Raw genomic sequence first — 24,653 nt, 5'->3', positions numbered from 1 at the left:
TCCATCTACGTCCTGAGGACCTCGCTGCCACCGTCCAAGCGTGCTTGGCCCCGGCAGATGAACCTCAGGATTAAAGGGTGGGCTCAGTTCCGCGCACACTGTGTCTCACCTAAAAAATCCAATGCGCAGGCTGGAAGGTGGAAAGACCTTCCCCGGTTCTTCGTTCGCGAAGAGACTGGCCATTTATTAGTACTCTTACACAAGTCTTTAATCCCTTGTGTAAAGAAATGCATATTGAAATCTTAAAACATGAAAACTACACATTTAAAATTACTTTCTCTGGTATGGTACTTGTTCCATAAAAATTGCATTGTTTCTTAATGTTTTGTGTATCTTGCTGCATTTGCAATTCAAAGCCTTCCTTGCTTTCTAAAATGCTATTGATTCTTGAAATTCTGGCTAATGCTGAACAGCAGAACTGAAAGAGTGCATTGTCAAGGCAGATGTCTTAGAGGAATCATTCCTGTGTAACTGCATTAAAAATATCAGTATTGTATTAGGCTTGTCTGAAGTGAAGTGTGAAGGTACATATCCATGAATCTTGATATCTTAATTGAATATGTCAAGTTTTCTCTGTGAAGGTCATCAGTACCTAAATGTGACTTTTCAGAGAGCTAACAGAAATGGCAGCATTTCTTTTCTTTTACTCTATTATCCATTAATGAAAATGAAACTTTGCCTTCACTTCCTAATGATTACTTCATGAATCTGCGTTTTTTTTTATTTACAGTTCAGTTGTTATGATAACATTCCAGTGCTTTGATTGCAGATTGGAATTATATTTCCTTTTTAGTGTCCCTTGTAATAGTGCCAGGAACTTTGTACTCAGTAATCAGTCCATCTATTGGCAAAAGTGCTTAAATAGCTGAACAAAAGTGTCTGAAGAATATTAGGACATTTAACACTGTGTTTTCAAAAACATGCCTGCAGATGCTATGTATTAATTTTTGCTGTGTTTCTTTCCTTAATCTTCTTTAGAAATGGAAAAAAAGGTAAAGGAAGAACGGGCAGCAAGAGAAAAGGCAGAAAATCGAATAGTTCAAGCTGAAAAACAGTGTTCCATGTTGGACTTTGACCTGAAGCAATCTCAGCAGAAACTGGAACACCTTCTCGAGCAAAAGGAGAGACTGGAAGATGAAGTAAGCAAAATGTTCATCCTAACAGTTTTCTATATAAATAAGAAAATTAGAATTGCACTCAGAAATAGAAAAGTAAATTCACTCAGCTGAACTCCTTGTATAATACACCTCTCAGTATAATTGAAGATTGTTGTTGACCTAAATAGGGTTAGGTACTTTATGCTTGTTTCTTAGCTCTTCCATGCCTTACATATTTGAGTCCTCAACTTAATATAAAGCAATTTTTTGTGTTTTCTTGTTTTTAAAAGAAAAATCTTAGTCGTGAATTTGACTGTGTAGTCTGATTGGTTTGGATGGTTTGCAGGTCTGAGTCTGTATTCTCTAGAAAAGGTTTTGTTCAAGGAATTGCAATTAAAATATTAGGGGTGAAGACTAAGTTCTAAGAATAATAGTTTCATTCATGCATTTTCTTGACAGGACACTGGGAATGAAGGTTTTAATACCTTTCTTATGGGTCATAACTCATGTAAATTAGTTTTTAATATAGCTGGTAGGCTGCAGTTTTTTTCTAGGGTGAGAAGTTTTTAAGATGTGAAATCCACAGAATGGTTTGCCAGACCTTTCAGCAGATGATTTGAGTTTCTTCCATTGTTGTCTTTAAGATAAGATAAAACAAATTTGGGACTTTGAAATAAGCTGACTGAGGGAAAGCTTTATCATCATGCAGTATCATAGCTGTGCTTTCTGTAAGGGCAGCAGCTTTGTGTAAGATTATTGCACTGAAGTGTTTGGAGATTAAGGCGCATTTTTTTGTACAGTACACTGTGTAGCATCTAGTCAATGGTGTTTAATATAAAATAATCCAGATATGAAACTTCTTGAGTCACATGCAATTGATTATTTAGCAAGCACTCTTAAATTGAAATATGTCTCATTTAGGTCAAGAATCTGACATTTAAACTAGAACAGGAGACAAATAAGCGAATAATGGCACAGAATGAATTAAAGGCACAAGCTTTTGAAGCTGATAACTTAAAGGGTTCTGAGAAGCAGCTGAAACAGGAGATCAATACGTTGCTGGAAGCAAAGAGGTTACTGGAATTCGAATCAGCTCAACTTACTAAGTAAGTAAAAATCTGAAGTAAAATGGAAAAAAGTACTTAGTAATACATGTACTGTTTTGCCTGTTCCTGTTATTAAATAAAGTTATCTGGTGCATAGGCATTTTTTCCTAAACTAAAAGAGTATTTTTAGCTGTGTGTTGTGATTTCTGTATGTAGCCTTCAGTGTTGGAATATTTTTGTTATGAGCTACGATGCAGACCAGTTCTTGATTCATCTTTCTATGTCAACATATATATATATACCACTTTTATTTGAATGACTTCTTTATAGATTGACTGTGATGCTGCATCCTAAATCATATGGGATTCTTAGATCTAGAACAAGGGAGTCAATAGCTTTGTTCCCCTTTAATTACCTGTTTAATGTTCGTAATATTTCTTAAACTGACTGAAGGCATTTTTCATTAATTAGACTTCTATTATATATTCCTTCAACTGACTTAATATTTGTCCATTTATACTACTTCTCATCCTCTGAATTACATACTGAGATGATTTATCAGTTTAGAATAAGAAATGTAATTAAATCAGAATTTTAGGATACAGCAAACTGTTAGTCTTTGTGAAATAATACGTGTGCAAATGTAAGATTGTCGTAGGATGCTGTTCTGGTTAGAAATTGTCTTTTGTTAGTAGCTGACTTTTTACATGTTTTCCATTTTTATTTCTTCAAAGGCAGTACAGAGGAAATGAATGTCAAATGCGAGAGCTTCAGGATCAGCTTGAAGCTGAGCAGTATTTTTCGGTAAGACTTGCCAAGAATTGTGTGTGCTACATTTTGACATAAAATCGTTTAGCAGTGAATAGTTAATAGATATTAAATTTTTTTAAATGTAAATGACAGCCTGGCATAAATCAGCCATTCAGAAAATCCTACTTGAAATACGGGCAATGAAAAAATATTAGAGAACATTAGATAATGTATCTAAAATGTTGCTTTGTGCTTGTTTGTCAAAACTGTTATATTACATTGAGTTACTCTTATCTGAAGTATTCATCAGAGTAGTTCCTTTCTTGAGGTTGGAAAAGAGATACTTTTCTGACATAATTTGCAAACTTTGCAGAGAGTATATAATTTTCATACTTACTGGAAAATAATGCATGCTATTGATCTGCCTTAAGTATGTTTAAGAACCCTAGATCCAGTAGCATTCTGCATCTTCTAAAAAGATACCTTCTCTGCACTTGAATCACTGAAGAGCCTTACTGGGTTCTCCAGGTAGCCAAAATATCTATTTCATAGATGTAGTTTGATCTATTTCATTTCTGTGATAAAAAACCAAAAAACACAATAGCATGAGATTCTCTGTAACACCTGAACTTCAGATACATTTGTGAATATGGACAGTCTCATTTCAGTTCTTCCTTTGAGGGGCAATAAATATTTTTATGTTTACTAAGCTGCATATGATTGTCATTTCATGATGTGTTACAGGGTTTTTTTGGTGCTTTTTTTTCATGATATAAGAAGATCCAGAACATTATATATTTAATTCTCACTTTTCTCTTTTTTCACTAGCATGTAGTTTAAATGAGACATTCATAATTCAGCCTGAATATTTAGTAAAAGTAGTTTACTGTAGAGGATCAAATTTTAACTTTCAGAATTATGAGTGGTGTTAATATAGTAATTAAGAACAGAAGAAATTCATAGAAGTCATTCACATAAATCAGGCCTCAGTTGAATCACTTAAGAGAAAGTCTGCACACAAGAAACTTTAGGAGAAAAGGTACATGGACACGAAGAGAATACAACAGGTGAAAGCACAGGACAGTAGCAGGCTTGTTTGACTGACATTTTGAGACAGTGATGTTATAAGAGGATGCAGTTTTTGGTTTTTGTCTCCTGGAGACTTGCTCTGCTGGGTCCTAGTGCCTTCCTTTGCTTTTGCAAGCACAGTGCAAAGTGTTTGTGTATCTGTGTAGAAAAATAGACTAGAAAAATGAAAACTAACCTGGTCACATCATTTCCCTACCCAAGGGAAAATGGAGAAGCATCTCAGACAGGCAGGAAGGAGGAAATTCCATTGAAGACAGTATTGGCATGTGTTGTGGTTTTGACAGATTCAAACTAACTAGTCTGAAAACAGGGGAAAATTTCAGTGTGGAATTTGAATAATGATTTTTTTTTTATGCTTTCTTTTGCAGACACTTTACAAAACTCAGGTTAAGGAACTGAAAGAAGAAATTGATGAAAAGAATAAAGAAACGCAAAGAAAAATGCAGGAGTTGCAAAATGAAAAGTATGCCTATTGTGTTTGTCAAATACACATAAGTTTTTCCATGTAGCATCATCTCACTCATGAAGATTTTGGTTCAGATTTAAGATGTTTTAATTCCAACAGGAAAAGACAGGTCTTACAAGTGTTCCATAACATCTTGTAAGATGGCAAATACATAGGATGTTACCACAAAGCCAAATATGGTTATTTGCTTTGGACACTGTAGTGTCTGGAAGAAGAAAGATGACTTCTCTGAGAATTTAATAAGATGCAAAAATTTGAAAAAAAACATTACAATTTGTGGTAATCATCTCACTTATGTAACAACTTTTTTTATTTGATTATATTATCATGGTAATCCTGGTATATACCTATAGTCAATAAAATAATTTGAGAAAAGTTAATGAAAAGTCTTTTAATTCAAAATTTAGTATACTAGTACTATATTGTAGGCTAGCAAATAAGAAGTTTTTTAAGCTCACTTTTCTGATTTCTCAATTTATTTAATATAGATTTATTTAATATATATTTATTCTGAAGGAGACTTTGCCTTATGCATGAAGTAATTTCTTTCTTCTTAAGTACAAGTCTCTTGTTCTGCTTGAGCATCAACATTGCAAAACCAGAATCTGAAGGGCAGAAGTTATGTTCAGTGTTCATGGTGCATTTTGGTGGGCTAAGAAAGGGAGAAAGAAAGGATAGTGTGCTAATAAATATGATGTAGGAGGAAAACACATGACTACACAAAGTTGTTTGGGAGTAATATCTAACTTAAAAGAAACAGGGAGGGTCGAAGAGATGGGTGAGACTTCCTTTATTCTTATTGTTGTTTTTTTTTCTTACTTGTCTTTATAGACTCTTTGTATTCTGTTCCCTCACTGTTCTCTACAACCTTTTGTTCCTCATAAATGTTTCTGACTTGGATACTACTGTGGGAATTGTGATAATGGCTGAATGTGGGTTAAGTATATTTTGATGGACTACTCTTTACATGCAAAATAATTTTATTTTTTATTCCTCAAAGACATGAGAATTTGGCTTGGTGTTTCATGGATGATTGAAATTTTAATGAAATCATAATCAGCTTGCTGCTGTTGCTTGTGTAGACCATCAAAAGATACAAGTGTACAGAGTGTGGTTTTGTAAGTCTTGCTTTTCTCAAGAAACTAAGATAATGACAATTAGCTGAATGGTATAGTTTAGGTTTGGTAGTCTTCCTGAAAATTTGCAGTGTTTTGCGTAGGAGAATGAACTCTTGATGTCATTTTTTACAGAGAAACGCTCACTACCCAGTTGGATTTAGCTGAAACCAAAGCTGAGTCAGAACGGTTGGCACGAGCACTCCTTGAAGAACAGTACTTTGAACTGAGTCAGGAAAGCAAAAAAGCAGCATCAAGACACAGGCAAGAATTGACCGATATGGACAGCATCATAAGAAGGGTAAACTAACTGTTATTAATGCTTATATATATGTCTTTCAGCTGGAAACTTAAATTCATGGTTTTAATTTATAAAATCTTGTTCTAGTCTTAAGTGACAACTTAAGTCAAGTATCTTAAGGTTTGGGCTCACTTGGTAACTTAGACGTTTAAATTTCATCATGTAAACTCCCAAAGAAACATAGACTTGATTAGCGTGAGGTGAAGCCAGAAGGAAAATCAAGTGAATGTCTCTAATTTATTTAGGCTTCTGTGTTTGGTTCCTGTCATTATTTAAATCTTGTAGATTTGTGGAGCAGTGCAGTAGAGACTCCTATTGCAAAGTTACTTAGTCTTTAAAATAACCCACTTGAGAGTCTTGAGTAACCCCCAAACTAATTTTTGAAGGTATTTTCTAGCATAGCTTTTGAGTGTTAGTGATCGATAAATGTGTTTAACTGAGGAGTCTCAAACAGCAAGCCGTATGTAGCATAGTTATTTTATTGTTATTGCTTTATCCCATTTAACATCAGCTATGCACATTTTCTTAAGAATCCTGGGGATGTAAAACTCTAGGCATAACTGAACTTGGCTCAGTTTCTCAAAGCTTTCTGTCAGCACTACCATGGGTGTTCCATCTCTGTGTAAAGATAGTGGAACTAGTGTTTGTTTCATGTGTTTTGTTTTTTAAGCTTAAAATCTCCAGAATGCCACCATTTCTTAAGAAGCATTTAGAAGGTTATCTCTGTGGCATCAAAGGAATACCTTCTTGCCAATATTTGTTGGTTTCAAATATTCTGATAATTTTTTTCAGACACCTTGATACACAGTCATTTGTATGGGCTTCAAACAAAATCTTTCTTCAGGCATATAGTTATTGTCTGGGTTTTAATATGTATTTGTTAGGTGGTCTTGGCTGTGGGAGCTAACATATTCACATATCCGAAGAGTCATGGGCTTCCTTACCAGATTTTTTTTTTTTAATCAACCTATGTATGTATTTATCTATATATACTTTGATGTAGACCAAATTTAGTTTTATTTATTCTTCTGATTTATACCTGTTTTTCATGATTTATGACAATTATTTAGCAGTAAATGCCTTGTGTCTACTCTAACCTTTAAGGCTGGAGTTGTAGCATCTGTTGGCTGCTTTTCTGTCTGGATTCAAGGAATCTAGGTACTATTTCTTCCAAAGTACCGCAAATGAATTGAAAATTGCCACATTCAATAACTGACAATCTAACTTGAGTTTTTAATTATATATTACAGTATTGTCAGTTCTGCAAAGATCATTTAAAAAAATTATCTGGGACAGGTGTATTTTGAGCCTTCTGGTAAATCAAGAAAGCACAGAAGAATAGTTTAAAAATTCGCATAGACAGGAATAGTGTTTGAAGTAAGTGGTTGGTATAGATTTAAAGGTAGTTAAAATTATAGTTATAAATATGTTTAAGATTTATGGCAAGTTCTTTATTTTAAAATATGTTTGTTTTTATATAGCTGGAAGAAACTAATAACACATTAACCAAAGATGTTGATTTGATAACAAAGGAAAAGACAGAGATCAATGAAAAATTTAAGAAACAGGAGGAAGGTATGTCATATTTGGAGTTTTAATTCATCTGTTTTGAAACACAAATGAATTTGAAGCATATGTGGAGAAATGGTTAGGTAATGGGAGAAGACATTGCTGTTTATCTTCCCTATTATTTTGGGCTTGATGAAAAATAATCTAAGTAATTGTTTTGATCTTGAAAATATATCTTCTGTGTAAATTGCACCATTTAAAAAAAGGGTACAAAGGAGGACTCTGTGAACTACTGATCTATCTGCCTTGGCTGTGCACCTGGAAAGATCATGGAACAGATCCTCCTAGAAGCTCTGCTAAGGCATATGGAGGACAGGGAGGTGATGGAATGATTCCATCAGTGGACAAGGGAAGGGCTAAGGATGTCGTTTACTGGACTTCTGTAAAGCCTTTGACATGGTCCTCCACAACATCCCTCCCTTTAAATTGGAGAGATGTGAATTTGGTGGATGGACTGTTTGGTGGATGAGGAATTAGCTGGATTGTCACATCTAGAGAGTAGGGGACAATGGCTCAGTGTCCCATTGGACGTCAGTGACAAGTGATGTACCTTGGGAATCTGTATTGGGACCAGTACTGTTCAGTGTCTTCATCAGTGACACAGACAGTGGGATCGAGTGCACCCTCAGCAGGTTTACAGGTGGCACCAAGCTGAGTGGTGTTGTTGCCACACCTGAGGCGTGGGATGCCATCCAGAGGGACCTGGACAAGCTCGAGAAGTGGACCCATGGGAATCTCATGAGTTCAACAAAGCCAAATGCAAAGTCCTGCACCTGGGTTGGGGCAACCTCCAGAATCAATACAGGCTGAGGGATGAAGGGATCAAGAACAGCCCTGCTGAGAAGGGCTTGAAGGTGCTGGTGCGTGAGGAGTTGGACATGAGCCAGCAGTGTGTGCTCACAACCCAGGAGGACAACCGTGTCCTGGACTGCATTGTGGGCAGTATCAGAAGAAATGTGGTCAGCAGGCTGGGGGAGGTGATTCTGCCCCTCTCCTCCATTCTTGTGGGACCCCACCTGGAGAACTGCACCAGCTCTGGGGTCCCCACCAAAGGAAGGATATGGACCTGTTGGAACGAGTCCACAGGAGGGCCACAAAGATGATCAGAGGGATGGAGCACCTTTCCTATGAGGAAAAACTGAGAGAGTTTGGCTAATTTAGTCTGGAGAAGATAAGGCTCTAGGGAGAACTTATAGCAACCTTTCAGTGCTTAAAGGGACTTAAAGATGGGGACAAACTTTCTAGTGGGGCATGTAGCATTAGGACAAAGGACAATGGTTTTAAACTAAAATAGGGTAGACTCAGACTAGATATAAGGAAGAAATTTTTTATAGTGAGGGTAGTGAAACACTGGAACAGGTTACCCAAAGAGGTGGTGGATGTCCCATCCCTCGAAACCATCAAGTTCAGGCTGGACAAGCCTCAGAGCAGCCTGATCTAGATGAAGGTATCCGTACTTATTACCAAAGGGTTGGGCTACGTGACTTTTAAAGGCCCTTTCCAACCTAAACCATTCTATGTTTCTAAATTGTCACTCTGTAGTATATTGTTTCCATTTTCATGTACTGTCTTTATTGTTGAACACAATTAAAACCTCAGCTGTACCACGTAGCAAAAAGTGAGTTTCTGCTCACATTACCTGCTCATTTTATAAAACAAGTTAGCGCTAAGTTCCTGGTGGCGTAAGCTGGAATGCCTGTCCACTACAGCTCATCCATATATTGTCTGTCTAACCCCCTTCTTCCAGCCTTGCCCTTGTGTGCATGAAGTTATGAAGGTATTTTCCGCATTTCATATTGCACACAATGTATTTATTTAAATGTTTGTGTCTATCTCCAGTATTTACAGTAAAGCAGTATCAGTATTTCAATTTTCTTAAGATCTCACTTTGATACGGAATCTAAGCTGTGATCTGATGCAGATCAGTGGATGGGCGTTCTCTTTATATGCATTCTGGCAGTATGGGAAGGTACTTTTTGCTCCCATGGTTTTGTATTTGAGCAAATTGGAATGCATGCTTTAGTATCTGAGGGCTAAAAGAGTAAAGACTGTATTGGTTCTGTTGCCAGTGTCTTTGCAAACACTGTGTAGGCAGGAAGGCATACTAAAATATTTTCCCTTAGTTCTACATTTCCATAGAAGCAGGAATTGGGTGAGCAAGCATTTTCAGTGATTTTAAGTTTGTTACTTTTGTGTACTTAAAAAATTGTTCGTTAACTGGTTTTGGTGGGAAATTCTTATCAGTGAACTGCATACCTATAGATACTTTAGAAACAAATCGTCAGACTGGAGGTGTGATAGAAAGATTGGTAGAATTGAGTAAATGGTGTGTGAGAGGGGGTGAGGGGTATGTAACAGAATCATTCCTTGTTTAAAGAAAGCCTTTTCCCCCATTCTCTCTTCATGCCTGATTTGAGAATCTGTACTAAATGTGAGTCCAGTTATATCAGTCATATTCTATGTGGGTACTGAAGTAATTTTTGGTACTGCAGAGACACTTTTGATAGTGCAAACATGAAGGAAGTGGAACAACAAACTTGAGTCATCATCAGGAAATAAAAATACATATGTTGGCTTCGATGTTTCATCTTAGTGCCTTTCTGATATATCCTTCTTGTAATTTTTTATCATTATAGTAGCATTAAACTGGTAATCTTTATCTTTGCAGACTGTATTTTACTCAGTAAGGGACACAATGGGAAAAGGGAGAAGATGCAATTGTAGAAGCAATTAAGTTTAGAAATATTTACCTTGTCCTAAAATGTCTTATTGAATATTATTTTAACAGATTACAAAATGAAAAAAGAGGAGGAAATCAATAATATTAGAATGCATTATGAGAAGAGCATAAACAATGAAAGAACTTTGAAGACACAGGTATAACTTTTTATGCAGTTTAATCACAACAATTACTTTGCATAACAGAAATATTTTAGGTTTATTGATTTTGTGAATTCACTCTTAGTTCCTTCAAAATCAAGTTTATATTAACCATCATGTACAATATGCATTGTTGATATTTACAGTTGAAAGAATAAGTTTTGATGTTGTGTACTGTTCAGTATTACTTTGGTCGTGAGTAAGGGCCATTTATGTTGGTGAAAGGTTTTTATTTAATTGAATCATGTAACTAGAGGAACTAAGAAGTTTTGTATGAAACATGCTAGCATATATAATTTTTCCCACTGGTTCTCCTTTTTCCTAACAGGCTGTCAACAAACTGGCTGAGATAATGAATCGGAAAGATTTTAAAATAGACAGAAAAAAAGCTAACATGCAAGATTTGAGGAAGAAAGAGAAGGAAAACCGAAAGCTGCAATTAGAACTTAATCAAGAAAAAGAGAAATTCAATCAGATGGTAGTGAAATACCAAAAGGAACTCAATGAAATGCAAGCGGTAAAATAATCTAATTTTTTTTTTGTCACATTGTGGAATTGTCTCTGCAGGAAAAATGTATAGCTCCTAATCCACTTAAGAAAAAGTTGTGTTTCAGATGTGTTAGGCTACAGAATTTTATGTGAGGCAGAGAACTTGATAAGTGCTTGTTCTCATTCATTTCCCCTTTCTAAATTCTTAACTGTGGAAGTTACTGATATATTATGAAGGCTAAAAACCTGAATACTGTTCAGCATACTAAACTGGTAGCTAACTACCAGTTCATTTCACTGGTAGATGGTCTCCTTTTCCTAAAAAATGGTAATTTAACAGATGAATAGGTGAATCTAGAATAGACTGTTTTGTGCTTGAGTGTATTGCTGGATCTTTGATATTTTAAGTTTTTTCCTTCCAAGGCTAAACAAAAACTTGTACTGTAATAGTTTCTGTTGATACTATCAAAAATATCTAGATATATTAAAAAAATAGCAATGAGTTTTGTTTTCAGAATACTTTGATATCCCAGTAACTGTGCATGTGTATATAAATACAGCAACTAGCAGAAGAATCTACATACAGGAACGAGCTCCAGATGCAACTGGATAGTAAAGAGAGTGACATAGAACAACTACGAAGGAAAATTATGGATCTCCAGCAAGGAATGGACTCTACCAGTGTAGCTAGTCTCCCAACAGATGAAACAGATGGAAATCTTTCAGGTAAGAGAAAAACATTGGTCTTGTGCACGCACATAGTTTTGGAAGGTATTCTTTCAAACAAGTTACTTACTACCTTTTAAAATCTTCTCTCTGTCTCCTTCGGTATCACCTCTCTGCTTCCTTTCTTTGTTTGTTTGATTTTTCTTATTTCATAGCTTAGCTGCTTATATTTAAGTCTTAATTTATTCTCACATCACACTTTCTACTGTACTGCTTGGTATTAGCATAATTTATATCCACTTTTGTGGATCCACTTTACATCTACTGTTTCTCGGATACAGTGAATACAATGGGCAGTGTTCAGTGAATAGAATACAGGGCCAGCACTTCCTCAACATCATCGTATCTTGAATGCAAACTTGTCTGTTCTTACTCACAGTCATGTAGCACCACTGTGACAAATGGCAATAATTGCAGATGTGAAAAATAATTATAGAAATTTCCATTTATGGTTTTATGGTGCTTTGATTTAGCAGGTTAAAATAAGAACAAATAATACAGCATAGTTAGCCTTTTCTGTGTGGTGTCAGTTCCAGGCATTATACTTTGAGACTCACTGTTGCACGATTTAGTGATGTACCTCTCCCCTTCACCAGTGTTTGAAAAGTGTAATCAGTTTGTACTTTCACATGATCCACTTCTGTATCTCTTGATACAGGAAAAGAAAATGCTTAGAGGCAATAAACTGTGTTTGACAATTTCCATATGTCAGAACTAGGTCTATTATTTTTTTTATATAGGTAAGTGTTTTTAGAATTCATTGTGAAATTCTTAATAGATAAACTTGTCATAAGTGCTTGTCTTATGGATTTATAGCCTGATTTCTGTTGTTGAAAAATATTTTTAAACATACAAAACCAGAGTAATATTTGGGGTACTTTAACACTTCAGTGGATGAGTAGTCAGATAAAAGTAAATAGAATCATTTTAGGTGTCTCTTTTCCTGTTACTGTACTTCATGCTGCTCAAATTGCCACATTCTAGAATTTTTCCAGGGATCTTAGAGTGATTCAGATTTCAGGTAGGTCATGAGTGTTCGTATATGTTTTTGTGTAGTTATTCCTTTCTGTGTCTGTTTTTGTGTCCTGTCTTCCCCTAGTGTATTTTTAGATTTTTATTTTTAGTTAGTATTTTAATGAATTTCATTCTAGAATAGATTTTCGTTCAGATAATGATAGTAATTTTCTTCACAACTTCCATTCTGTTCAAGAAGCCTTTTGCACTCTTATGTTTGATCTATAAAACCCTCAGACGATTGCCATCTTGTAAAGAAAGTGCCTATTTTTTGTCTTTTGAAAACATTTTCTAGGCCAAACTTCTATTGAATTCTTAGATCTATTAGATTGGTTAAGGAACATTTTTTTTCCTTAGCTAGGAAAAGAGGAGTTCCTACTAGGAACTTCCTCTGGTATTTCTGAACTATCAGTAGTTCTCAGGAGTTTTTCTTTTAGATACTCATTTGCAGTGTATTCCATTAATGGAGGTAAGAAAGAAATCAGAGGGGTTTTCCCCCCCCCCCAAATTACTATTTGTAAACAAGCCTCGTGTTTTTAAATGTCTCCTAATTGAAGAGCACTGTAGTTTGTAATTTTTAATTGAAATTTTTTAAACTCTTTTAAATTGAGAGCTTTAGGGTGTTTTTTTCTGCAACAAAACAGATTTATTCTACATAAAAAAGTAGTTTTGAACTTCATCATTTTCCTTCTGAGCCATTTTCATTTAATGTCTGTTGTGTATTACATGGAAAACACAAACGCATCCATCTGGGCATAGATATCTTACCTGTTTTCTTCTTAAGGGCAATAGTGTGTCAGTATGACCCTGTTGTGTCTCAGATCTTAGAAGGATTATAGGAAAAAATCTCTTTCTTTGTCTGCCTAATTAAGGAAGGCCATTTTTAGTTTCACCTCTGGAGATGTGTAATGAGACTATTGGCTGCATGACCTGTTGCTTCAATTTTGAGGCAAAAATTTCAGTCTGTGCAAGAGCTTTTCAAGTCAGCTGTTCATTGTTAATTAGGACATCACAATTAGTAAAAGTTCTCTTGGTGTTCTTGAGTGAGGGGTCTTATCTATGCTCATGACCCTTCAAACTATTTCTTTTTTACTAGCCTTTCATTTCTTGTCTTTTTTGCCCTTTTCTCTACACATGCCTCTGATTTTTACTGCAGTTGTGCTGCTGGTGTTACTGTGTGATACAGGTAGGAAGTCTAATACATAATATTAGGGCTTCTCTAGATCATGTTCCTACATGCTGCTTGTTTTTTCTTTGTTTTGGCTTGGTTTTAGTGGTTTTTTTTGATTTTTTTGGGAGAGTTGATCAGGATCTGAATAAGAAACAGTTTAGTAATTAAAGGAGATTGACATTAATACAGTCAAATTTCACACACTTGTCAAAGAGCCAAGCAAGCACAGAAAAGGAGTGCACAAGTGTTGTAAGGACAAAAACCAGCCAGACTTCAAAGTAGAAATAGCTCATGCCACTGAAAGAGGAAATTATCCAGTGCACAGTTATTTCACTGCAAACCAGGTAGTTAGTCTTCAAAACAGAAGGTGACATATCGCAGTGGTTCATTTGCTAAAATTTAGTTGTATGATACTGATTGTCTTCAACTATGTGCTAAGTTCCCATCACTTCCATAGCCCAAATATAGCCATTCCTTCAGAGCACCTTGAACAGCATCTTGTTTAAGAGCTGGATGTGATGAGTAGTCAGTAGGATTCTCTGGCTGGTGCACCAGTTGTTAAAGCAAAGACAGTCCTAAAAAAAATTTAAAGCACATAAAATTTCAAAATAAGTAATTACAGTATGATTTATTCAGTTTCCTGTCACAGCAAAAACATCACCAAGGGGAAAAAATGAAGACACAAAATAATGTGACCATGTATAAAAGAATGATTCCATGGTCTCAATTCTGGCAGTGGGCAGGCAGTCTCTGGTTTAATTAAGGAAATAAATTGGTATTAAATGGTGTGATAGTAAAGCTGTTGCAATTCCAGAGAGACCCTGTCTCTTTGGCATTTTCTGCTGTCCTGCGTGGCAGAGAGGTTCATGTGTTGTCTAATCAGGGAGTTCAGGTTACTAGCCACAGAGAGGCTACAAAAGTAGAATTCACAATTTACAGGAAGAGCATCTTATGAAATTTTGGGGTCAGAAAGATTTGAATAAACTTAATGTAATACTAAAATGAGTTTTTAACACTCAGAAAATTTTAAGGAAAAAAATTCTTTATTTAGTGGTAGATACAGAGAAATCGTCGTAACACACCTTTTATGGCTGCCTTTCACTTGGAGGTGGTTTCTGTCTGTCACTGAGCTAAATACCCCATCAAGTTCTGGTAGCTCCCGAGGCAGCTTATGCTCTCTCAAGGTAGGGGTTGGCCCCTTTAGACCATCCAGGCTGTTCTCAGGCTTTTGCTTACTTAGGTGGAAAAATCACGACGTGGAGGAAAGTTTTCCTTGTATTCAGTTCGAGGCATGTTTTGTAACTCTCACTCCTGATTATTGATTCAGATAGCGGCTCATATCTCAGCTGATATCTCCAGTGTTAACAGTCCTTGCTGAAACGGCTGAGATATTTGCATGTTAATGATGCCTTTGGAATGCCTCTTCCTCCTGGCTGGACTTAGGCAGTCTTAATACTTGCATGATTGTAAACAGAATTCTTCCTTGTCAAGACAGAACATAATCAAGAAGTTGAGGTTTTTTTTCTCCTAGTTGTTATAGGGCACTTAACCTGTTGTGAATTGCTTCTTTTCATCTGATTCGCAAGATAATTTAAGCAACTGAGCTGACCCGGGTTTAACTGCAGCACATAATATTTTACAGCATATGTTATAAATCATGTTTTGTGCAAAGATAGGATGGAATAATAAACATGGAGCATTTAAGCCAACAGTTTTATTGCAATATGGGCTCAGCTAGTACTTTCTGAAGTACCTGCAAGTAGCCGTCACCTGAATAAACTTCAAAGCAAGATCCAGTCAGCAGTCCTTGGTGAGATCCACATGAAATTGTAGTAAGACAGTCTGAGGAAGGAAATAATCAAGTGGGAAGAGTGGACTGGAAAGAATTAGCAAGGTAGTATCTCCACTTTTTTGTTAACTTTGGAAGAGCCTTGCCGAGTAGGAATTCTTGAGCACTGGAAAAAGGTGCTCTGCTGCTCATGAAAGTGCCTGTGCTACTTAGCTCCAGAACAACAAAACATCTCATAAATCAGTACAGCCATGGTTGTCTTGTGTGATTTTATTGAAGTCTTACTGTTAAAACTCACTGTTATCATAGTGAATCCCTATGAATCCTGGCAGTATGAATACTAACCATGAAGATGTTTAGAATGACAATCTCAATTTAAAATATATTCAGAGATAACTATAAGATCTGTAGCCTTTATGGAATTCTTTCTTCATATCCTATTCAGATCCAGCTAGCCATCAGATATTTTTGAGGCCTGCTGTGGATTTTCTGGACTGCAAATAAAGTATCAATTCTGGGATTCTTTCCAAAATACAGGGACGTTTTCAGGCAATAGTTTTGAGCCTATTTTTAAAGACAGGAACGGAAGAATCTTTTTCGTAGTCTAGATAGCCCATGTTTTCTTAATTACTTAATCATAACACTCATAAATATTATTCTTCTGGATCAGATATTTGTGAAATGGCTAGATGAGCATTTGCAGTTGGGCTAGCTAACTTGTCGAGGGAAATGAAAATGCACTATAAATATTACTTGAGAGAAACCTTTGTGGCAAGGTTGGAATGAAAGAGCTCATCTATCCTTTGAAGAGTACATTTGGTTCCAGACGAATGTTAGCTTTGTTGAAATGGAGTATGTTCAGAAACTTATTTTCAACTGCAAGATGTTATTCACAGCTCAGAAATCATCTCTCATTCAAACAGAATTTGCTCACTAAAATAGATTTGTGGTAGACAGAAAAGAATGTCAACTGATTCATTTGAAATATCTCCTTCACTTCCTACTTCTTTTGAAATTGTTTTCAGAATGTGCTGAAATAGAAGTGAACTTAGAACAACTCCTGCTCATACTGTCCCTATAAGCATCTTTTAAAATGTATTATTATTGGATCTTTCCAGATTTTCATATGCTGCAATTTCTACAGATGCATACTTACTCTTTTTGAACAGCAGTCATCCTTCCCATATTTTTTTCTTTTGAACTGCAGTCCTCCATACTATGTTCTTTATTAGCACTTAATCACTTTATTTTGCAAGGGAGGACTTGAGTTTTAGGGTATTTCTGTAATTTCTAAAAATGGAAGAATCTTCTCCTGTTGTAAGAATTAAAGTGTTCAAAACAAGGTAAGCATTATCTGTGATGCCTGTAGACATGAAAGAAATAGGTTTCCTTTCCCAAAGCTACTGTATCAAGAAGTGGAGAAGGGTTGAAGGTGAAACCCCCAAACCCCACTTTTCTTACGCAGATTGGAGAGGCAGGGAAGTACAAATTTCCTTCATTTTTTGGGATGTTTTCTTATTGAAATGAGTTCTACTGTCATGCCTTTCTTCCAGATGATTTCAGTAGTTCAGTGGTCCCACAGTATTTTGAAGCTATTCTGTGTGGAGAAATGTTAGCAAACAATTCTATATTTCTAAGTGTAGTCATCTTCTAAGTATTGTAGGCTGTAAGGCTAATATGGAAAAGTCTTTTTAGTGCCTAATTTTAATGCTTTGCTAGGCTGTCAGTCTCACTGTTGTTTTACATAGCATATGGACAATAACTTTTAGATATTTGGATGCATTTTCAGAGCTTGCTGGGATATACTTCACAAAGATATCCTTCATTCCTGAAGGATAAAAGGGACCACAAAGATATCCTTCATTCCTGAAGGATAAAAGGGACCTCCTTCTTACATAAATATTTGTGGAGAATTTTTCAGAAAACTTTAACTTAATGTTTTTGAAGTTTTCAGTGCTGCCAGTTAAGTTTATTATAAAGAATACATACATTAGCTATTGGCTCTGGTTCTGTTTTCTGACACTTTTTTTTCAGATCACATTTTTACGATAATTTAAAAAAAAATTTCTCAATTTTGAAATAGATTTATGGACTGAATTTTGATTACTTCATTCTCACATTTCCAAAATTGTGGGACTTTACTGTGTCATTTCAGGTTAACAGAATAATGATAGTTTCTCACTACCATTATCTGGTTTCATAATTTTAAATTTTAGAAACCAGTGTTAGTTAGCTGGAAGGATTTTTTAAATCTACAATTCACATTAGGCAGAATGCCAATTTTCACGTGGCCCTTCTTTGTATCATTGCTAAAATACTTCGGAAGTATTTTGTGGTGGGAAAACACATTATTATTATTACGTTGCTCTTTGGAGAATATTTCACTGAAAATTTGAATAAAATGCTTGTCTCTTATTCTTTATATCTAGTTGATTCTTCCTGCATTCCTTATTTAATTATCTCCTATGCTTGTCTTCTGTGAGTAATGGGGACATCCTTGTAGCTTTGCCTGCTCTTGTGCTCTCTCTCCCTTTTTTGTTTCCCATGGAAAATGTGGATCTGATTTGTTTTACTTCCTGCATCTTCCTGCTGAGTATTTTCATATAGCCCCTCTGAATGTTAAATTATGTTTATATTGAAAAATCTCTTAATTTAAACTGTAACATATTTTCAAAGCAAAGTCTTTCCTGCCTGGCTCTTTGCAAACTATTTACATACAGTGTTAGATGTTGGCATCAAGGAGAACAGCTTTACTTTTATTGTGCAGTAACTGTGTAATCAGATGTTGGCTTGTGATGAAGCATGAATTAAATGCTTATATCTTCATTTTATTTAGCTGTGCTTTTTATTCTGCTCTGCTGAATAGGTAATTGCCTATTACTGCATGTAGTACATCTTCCTTTCTCGTAGTAGTTTGCTTTCGTGTTATCCTGCTTTATTGTGATAAATACATGAAATTTTTAAATATGCATTTTTTTAAAACCAGAATCAAGACTTGAAGGTTGGCTTTCAGTACCAAACAAAGGAAATATAAAGCGGCATGGCTGGAAGAAACAGGTACAAATGTCTCTTCTTTTTTTTTTTTTTTTCCCCTCAATTGAAGAAGTTTTTAGGCGTGCGGTGAATTGGTTTTACTACTCATATTTAAGAACCAAACAAAAAATTAAGAGTAACTTAGTGTGTATAAAAAAAGGAAACAAGAAAATTCAAGTTCAGTTTGAAATCTTTAGTAATGATGTTGTGCAATTGTAACAACAGGTGGATGAAGAAATGCTTCACAATGGGCATATTGGAACCATTAAAAATCCCATTTCTTCTTTGAGTAAGCTCCTTTATAATCCTGTTGCTGAAAAAGAAGCTCTTTGTGCAACTTGACCGGAGAGAGTAGGGAATACTACACCTAAATGTTCTGAAGGTCATGGAAGAGTGCATCACACTGTAACTTGCCACACATGATTTCCAAGGACTTTTCTATCTTCCTTACCTTTAAAATGGCCAGTGTCTCTTGAAAAGAACTGTTTTACTTTCAGAAACTGGATCTCTTTGCTGGAATTCCCAATCCAAACAAAACAGTACTCTTTTGCCTCTGCAGAGGTTATGATCTGCATCTTTGAAATGTCAGATGTTCAAATTGAGATGCTTAGAACTAGTTTCTGATTATCTTTTCTGTCTTTTCAGTTCCCCTCTTTGAACATTCTTTGGTATAACTAAATGCCAAAGTGAACATGATGACTAGAATTCTGTAAATTTTACAAGCAATTTGTATGAAGTAGTTTATTTCCCTGCATCTTCTTAAATTCAAAGATTGCTGTTGGGAATGATTCAGTTTATTCATGACACTTTCAAAGTAACTTTCTGATTCCCGCTAAGAGGTTTCTCTCAAATGCTTCTGTTTGCATTCACAATCCACAAGTATTGGAAGTGGTTCCTACAGAATTTAAAGGAGAAGGAATTAATTCCTGTCAAAGAAGCACTTAAGTGTTTGCATTGGACCTTTAGCTGCTGAACTACTTCTTTCAAGTATTCCTGTTTTCGCTTGTCTAACATGGCCTTCTTTATACAATCAAAGTGTTCTGAGTTCCAGACCAGCCTATTTTTACATCAATATCACACCTCATTGATTTGTCTGTAAGTTAAACCCACCACCTATTCTGGCTTGCAGAGAGTGAGTGTTAAGCTCTGCCTTATTTCAGCTAATAGCTGCATAGGGTATTCTCCCAGCTCCTCAGATGAGAGGCAGTGTGAACAAGTGTCATTTTGAAAATGCTTGGTTGCCACAGTTTGGAACCTGGGGTTTGTTATAGATACCTCAAATTCTGTTCTCTCTGTGTTTCACTTTGTCTCCCTATTAGCAGAAGTGCAGGAAATCTAGAGGACAAGATTAGAATGCTCTTGGTGCTATATTTGATTCAAATGCCTGTAGCGTTTGAATGTTCTTCAGGTATCTCATGAAACACACCTATTTGTGAATCTATTCCACAGCTTATTCTGTTTGATAGCTAAGGCTGCTTGACTCCTCTTGTTCCTTAATTTTCTAGGTTGTTGTCAGACTTTTGCCAGTAAAAATAACTGTGTAAACGAGTAAAAATAACTGTGCCTAGGCAGAAATCATGTAGCTTTGTTCTGTTCTGGATTATCTAAAATACTGCATAATTTTCCTGTCAGAATACCTCCAGCAGCCTTTTATGGTTGCTTTTTAGAAATGGATATTATTCTTGCTTCCTCTAATGATTGAAATTTTAAACTCCTGATAAATGCAGCTTCTCTGGTGAAGGACTATATCTGAGCTTCTTTGGGCATGCCCAGTGTAGACATATTTACTTCCCTCAAGATATTTTATGCAGCTACTCCATTCATACTTTCCTAGTTTGCGTAATATTTACCCTTTGAAGGAATTTGAGCTACAGATGGATGCCTCTGTCATAAAATGAGTCGTGCTGATAAGATTCTTTAAACTAGCTCAGGTTCAAATCAGTGACACACAGTAGTGAGGGGTCATGCTGATTTACATGTGTGTCCTGTTGGCTGAACTGTACTGCAGTTGAAACAAACTGGTGTGGAGTCAGCCTCTTCAGGTGTTTCTGTTCCAAATTCTCCTGCAGTTTCAGTTTTGAGTTTGGTGGGAGGTATGCAACCTCAAATATAATCATGCCCAGATCAACTGAAATGGAAAGCATTTCAGTGCAATTGGGTTGGTGCCCGAGTTGTTCCAACTTGAGCTGCTGCATTTCTGACTCAAATATCAGTAGCACTGATGTTTTTGCCTTGTACCCTCCAAGTCATTTACCTTAAGTTAGAAAGAGATGAGTGTGGAAAACTTATTGGAAAAAAAACACTTGAGTTATACCTCAAGGTAATGCTAAAATGTGTTAACCATGCTTTTATCTGGAGCTTCATTTCATCCCAAGTGGAGATGATAAAGTATCCTTCCAAACCCGCACTAGAATAGAGCTACTGTCAAAAGATTTTTTTATGTATGTTCACAACGGGATATTGAGGCTGTTGTACAGAACTTTTCTTTTGTGAGGTTAAATTATTCTTTCACTAAGAGCTGTGTATGATGTGATAACTGAATTCCTTTGCAGTCAGAATTTGCATCTATGATAGTTGTCATCTTAAGGCCTTGCACTTGTCTGTGAAAGGCAGAGGTGAACGCTTCAAAGACATAAAAAAACATTTACTTTCTGTTGAAGTAGATAGAGGAATTGAAGCAGTCGGTTTCCTCAGTGGGAAAAATCACTAGAGGTTCACAGCATTACAACTTAGTACCTACTCAAGTTGATCAGGCTTTCCATTAAAGAATTGTGACTAAAGGGCTGAAAAGTCTCTAAGTTGGGGCCAAAACACCCTTTGTGGCTTTTTAAGATGCATTTCAGCAGTTGAGATTTAAAACTGTAGCATGCAGCTTGCGCAATGCATTTCTAAAATGCTATTCTTGTTAAGGTAACTTTCATATTCAGGTTTTGAGGTCAGCGTAAAGTTCTGTGTAATTAGGAGGTTGAAACCTCCTCTTGAAGAAGGAGTAAACACCATTAATTTAAATTATCGGTATCTTCATTGTCCAGAAACCCATTCAGTTACCTACCAGTAATCAGAATTCAAGATGAACTGTTGGTGTATTCACTCCCATGGTTTTCTGTCCTTTTCCCTGCTTCTGGGTCATATTATACATGGAGTTCAATAATGACAGAGCAGTCAGTTTGCCTCTTTTTAGTGCTCTTTAGTACCTCATACCGTTTAGTTGTTTCTAAAACATTTGAAACTGCAGGGGAGGGAACTGCCACTGCTGTCATGGAGCTTATCCTTGTGGACAGTTTCGGCAAAGATGCTGGACTGGCAGCTCTCAGTGAAGAGCAACAGGCAGTGAATTCTAGTCTTGAACTCACTAGGAAGTGCTTAGGTTAGAGGTGTTTGATCTTAACTACCTCAGTGTATGCCTAGATTTGGAATGTATACCAGACCTCTGTTTCTGCTGATTCATTTTTGCCTCTTTATTTCACCAGTCCATTAAATTGCAACTGTAGGAAATAATTAGCTAGAGCTGTGAGAATCTCTTTTAAACTACCAGTACTTTGGTGCAGGTCTGTAGAACTAGAGAAGTTGTTTATGACTTTCCCATCACGTGATAGATTTTGCAATGTATCCCTCTGTGATGCATAATTTTCATAGTAACATGCCAATAGCAACTGAAATTTAGGAGTTTGTGTGCAGTTGGACTTCCAGAGTCATGACAAGCATTTTAGGGTGCTTCAGTGAGAATACACAGTCACTGCAGCTGTAGCACTGCCCAGCTGTCACTAGTGTAGCTGCCTGCATGATGATTTAAATATGTCTTGATATTAGTTTAAAAACTTTCCTTTACTCAGGCTTTATATGTGTATGTCGAAGAACATTAGGATAAATGTTGCTTTTTAAAATGCAATTTTAACTTCTCTTTATCCTTTTTTTCCACAGTATGTTGTGGTGAGCAGTAAAAAGATACTGTTCTACAATGATGAAAAAGACAAGGACCAGTCTAATCCGTCTATGGTACTAGATATAGAGTAAGTAAAGTTACTGTTCGTTTTGGATACAAATTGGCAAAAGAGCCTTGTGTGTGAGATAGCTGATAACAAATCTAAAAGCTTGAAATTGAAATTCCATAAGTAATTTTTAATTTCCCAGACTAGTTGGAAAATGTCTGTCTATCTGTATTTCAGCATGCTGTTAACTGAAGATACTACTTTCTCTTTGTTCTACTATTGCTAAAAGTTAGAGAAAAAAGAAAGTATCATTGCTCATCAAGTTCAAAGCATTTCTAACTTTTCCAGATGGTTTCTGTTTAAAGTGATAAAACAAATTAATTGTGATCCCTTTACATTTGTTGTACATGAGGAGAATTGTGTCAGATATCACTGAAGCCCATCACTGATACATAACTGTGATGTTTGAACAGCTGATTGACATTATAGGGCCTTATAGAGTAGTAATTGAAAAAAGATTTTAGAATTCATGAGTAGGTCTGTAAGTGACTAACAAATACATTGGTCTGGAAGGAATCTCAAACTCAGGAAGTGCTTAAGCTGCCAATTGCCTATAACCAGGAAAAGAGTTATTTTCTCTTATTCTCTTTTCATAAACATCTGTTACGGCTACTGTTGAAAACAGGATGTTGGGATAGATGGACTTGACTGAGTATAAGATGATGTTTGTTCCAATTTTAATAGCGTTTTCGACAGCTTGTGCTCCAGATTTCCCAGATTTTTAACATTGATTGTTTATCAACTCATAACATGATTTAGTAAAGAAACTAGTTAGTACTATTCTATGGTTACTTCCATCCAGGTTTATCACTAGGCTTTTCTAGCAATAATGTTAGGCTTCCTAGTGTTCTGAGGAGGAATTTAAAAGCCTTTTTCACACGCAAATTTGCCCTGATGGATCTTGAGCTCATTGTAAGGTAGCCCTCTTTCCGTGCTACAGAATATTTTGATCTTACTTGGGTAGACAAGATCTATATGGTTTACAAAATAATTCCTAAAATCATATTACAGCCTTGAAGTATGTTGTATTGCTTGCATAAGCAAAATTTCCAAGAACTTCAAAGCAGTTTGATACCTGTTTTAAAACATATGTAGCCTTTTAGCATTGTCTGATTTATGTTTCTTCTAATTTAGTAAGCTGTTTCATGTCCGGCCTGTAACTCAAGGAGATGTATATAGAGCTGAAACTGAAGAAATTCCTAAAATATTCCAGGTAAAAAGAAGTTTATTCTCATGTCCGTTTAATTCTCTTGAAAGTTTGGTGGCTTCTTTGAAAAGGGTATAAAAGTACATAGTGCTTCAACAATAACACAGCAGTGTTCTTTTTCAGATTCTTTATGCTAATGAGGGGGAATGCAGGAAGGATTTGGAGGTAGAACCAGTACAGCCGGCAGAGAAGACAAATTTTCTAAATCACAAGGGCCATGAATTTATTCCCACATTATACCACTTTCCAGCCAACTGTGAGGCCTGTGCCAAACCTCTTTGGCATGTCTTTAAACCCCCTGCTGCCCTAGAATGTCGAAGATGCCATGTGAAGTGCCACAGAGACCACTTGGATAAAAAGGAGGAATTAATTGCACCATGCAAAGGTATACTCATGGTTTTTCTGTTCTGTATTCTCTTCATGGTTTAGCCACACCTGTTAAACTACTGGAGGAAAATAAAAGCACTTTAGTTTAAAACTAAACCTAAAATTAAAGTTTTATCGTTTTAAATGTGAGAGATTAGAACAATAGGCTGTTACACTGCTTATGAACAGGTAGCTGTGGCAATCCTCTGTAGCCTTTCATGGTGTAACTGATGGGGTTCTGCTAAGGGCCCTGAGAGCATGAGATTCCCTGGAGGTTTGTGCCCAAGTACTGGGCAGCTCCCCCAGATCATTCTCTCTGTACTTATACCTGGCCCACGTTAGGGACAATTGCAGTGGCTGCGTCACCAAACTCTGCTAAGACCTTGCAGAGTGGTTCTTCAGCCACTTCACAGATTGGAGTAAAGGTTTCTTCTCTGGGCTCCTGTGAAGTGGAGCATTCAGGGTACATACTCTGGAACTTGGCCATAAGGCATCCACACAACTTTTCAGCTTATTAAGACTGCAATTGGTGTAAGTTTTCTCATTTCTTGAATAT

At 36.1% G+C, this 24,653-nt stretch overlaps 1 protein-coding gene across 6 annotated transcripts in view; it reads left to right on the top strand.

Annotated features, from left to right (window-relative positions):
• The window catches only part of ROCK1 (Rho associated coiled-coil containing protein kinase 1), an 89,945-nt gene that overhangs the window by 58,069 nt on the left and 7,223 nt on the right, over window positions 1-24,653 (top strand). For 4 of the 6 annotated variants that reach the window (XM_027881746.1, XM_027881745.1, XM_027881748.1 and 1 more), the window contains 13 exons: window positions 979-1,139; window positions 2,019-2,203; window positions 2,878-2,947; window positions 4,351-4,445; window positions 5,699-5,864; window positions 7,346-7,439; window positions 10,222-10,310; window positions 10,642-10,830; window positions 11,363-11,528; window positions 18,489-18,559; window positions 22,457-22,545; window positions 23,659-23,737; window positions 23,855-24,116. In XM_027881746.1, the coding sequence (XP_027737547.1) occupies window positions 979-1,139; window positions 2,019-2,203; window positions 2,878-2,947; window positions 4,351-4,445; window positions 5,699-5,864; window positions 7,346-7,439; window positions 10,222-10,310; window positions 10,642-10,830; window positions 11,363-11,528; window positions 18,489-18,559; window positions 22,457-22,545; window positions 23,659-23,737; window positions 23,855-24,116 (1,716 nt within the window). Of the gene's footprint in view, window positions 1-978; window positions 1,140-2,018; window positions 2,204-2,877; window positions 2,948-4,350; window positions 4,446-5,698; window positions 5,865-7,345; window positions 7,440-10,221; window positions 10,311-10,641; window positions 10,831-11,362; window positions 11,529-17,931; window positions 17,981-18,488; window positions 18,560-22,456; window positions 22,546-23,658; window positions 23,738-23,854; window positions 24,117-24,653 lie in introns of those variants that run through there. The other 2 variants (XR_003571015.1, XR_003571016.1) reach the window with 2 other exon arrangements.

Source organism: Empidonax traillii, unplaced genomic scaffold, assembly GCF_003031625.1.
Source record: "Empidonax traillii isolate 1590-97213 ecotype Southwest subspecies unplaced genomic scaffold, ASM303162v1 scaffold94:size1391941, whole genome shotgun sequence".
Classification (NCBI taxonomy): Eukaryota; Metazoa; Chordata; class Aves; order Passeriformes; family Tyrannidae; genus Empidonax; species Empidonax traillii.
The sequence above is the reverse complement of the archived record's forward strand: the minus strand, read 5'-3'. Positions and strand labels throughout refer to the sequence as shown.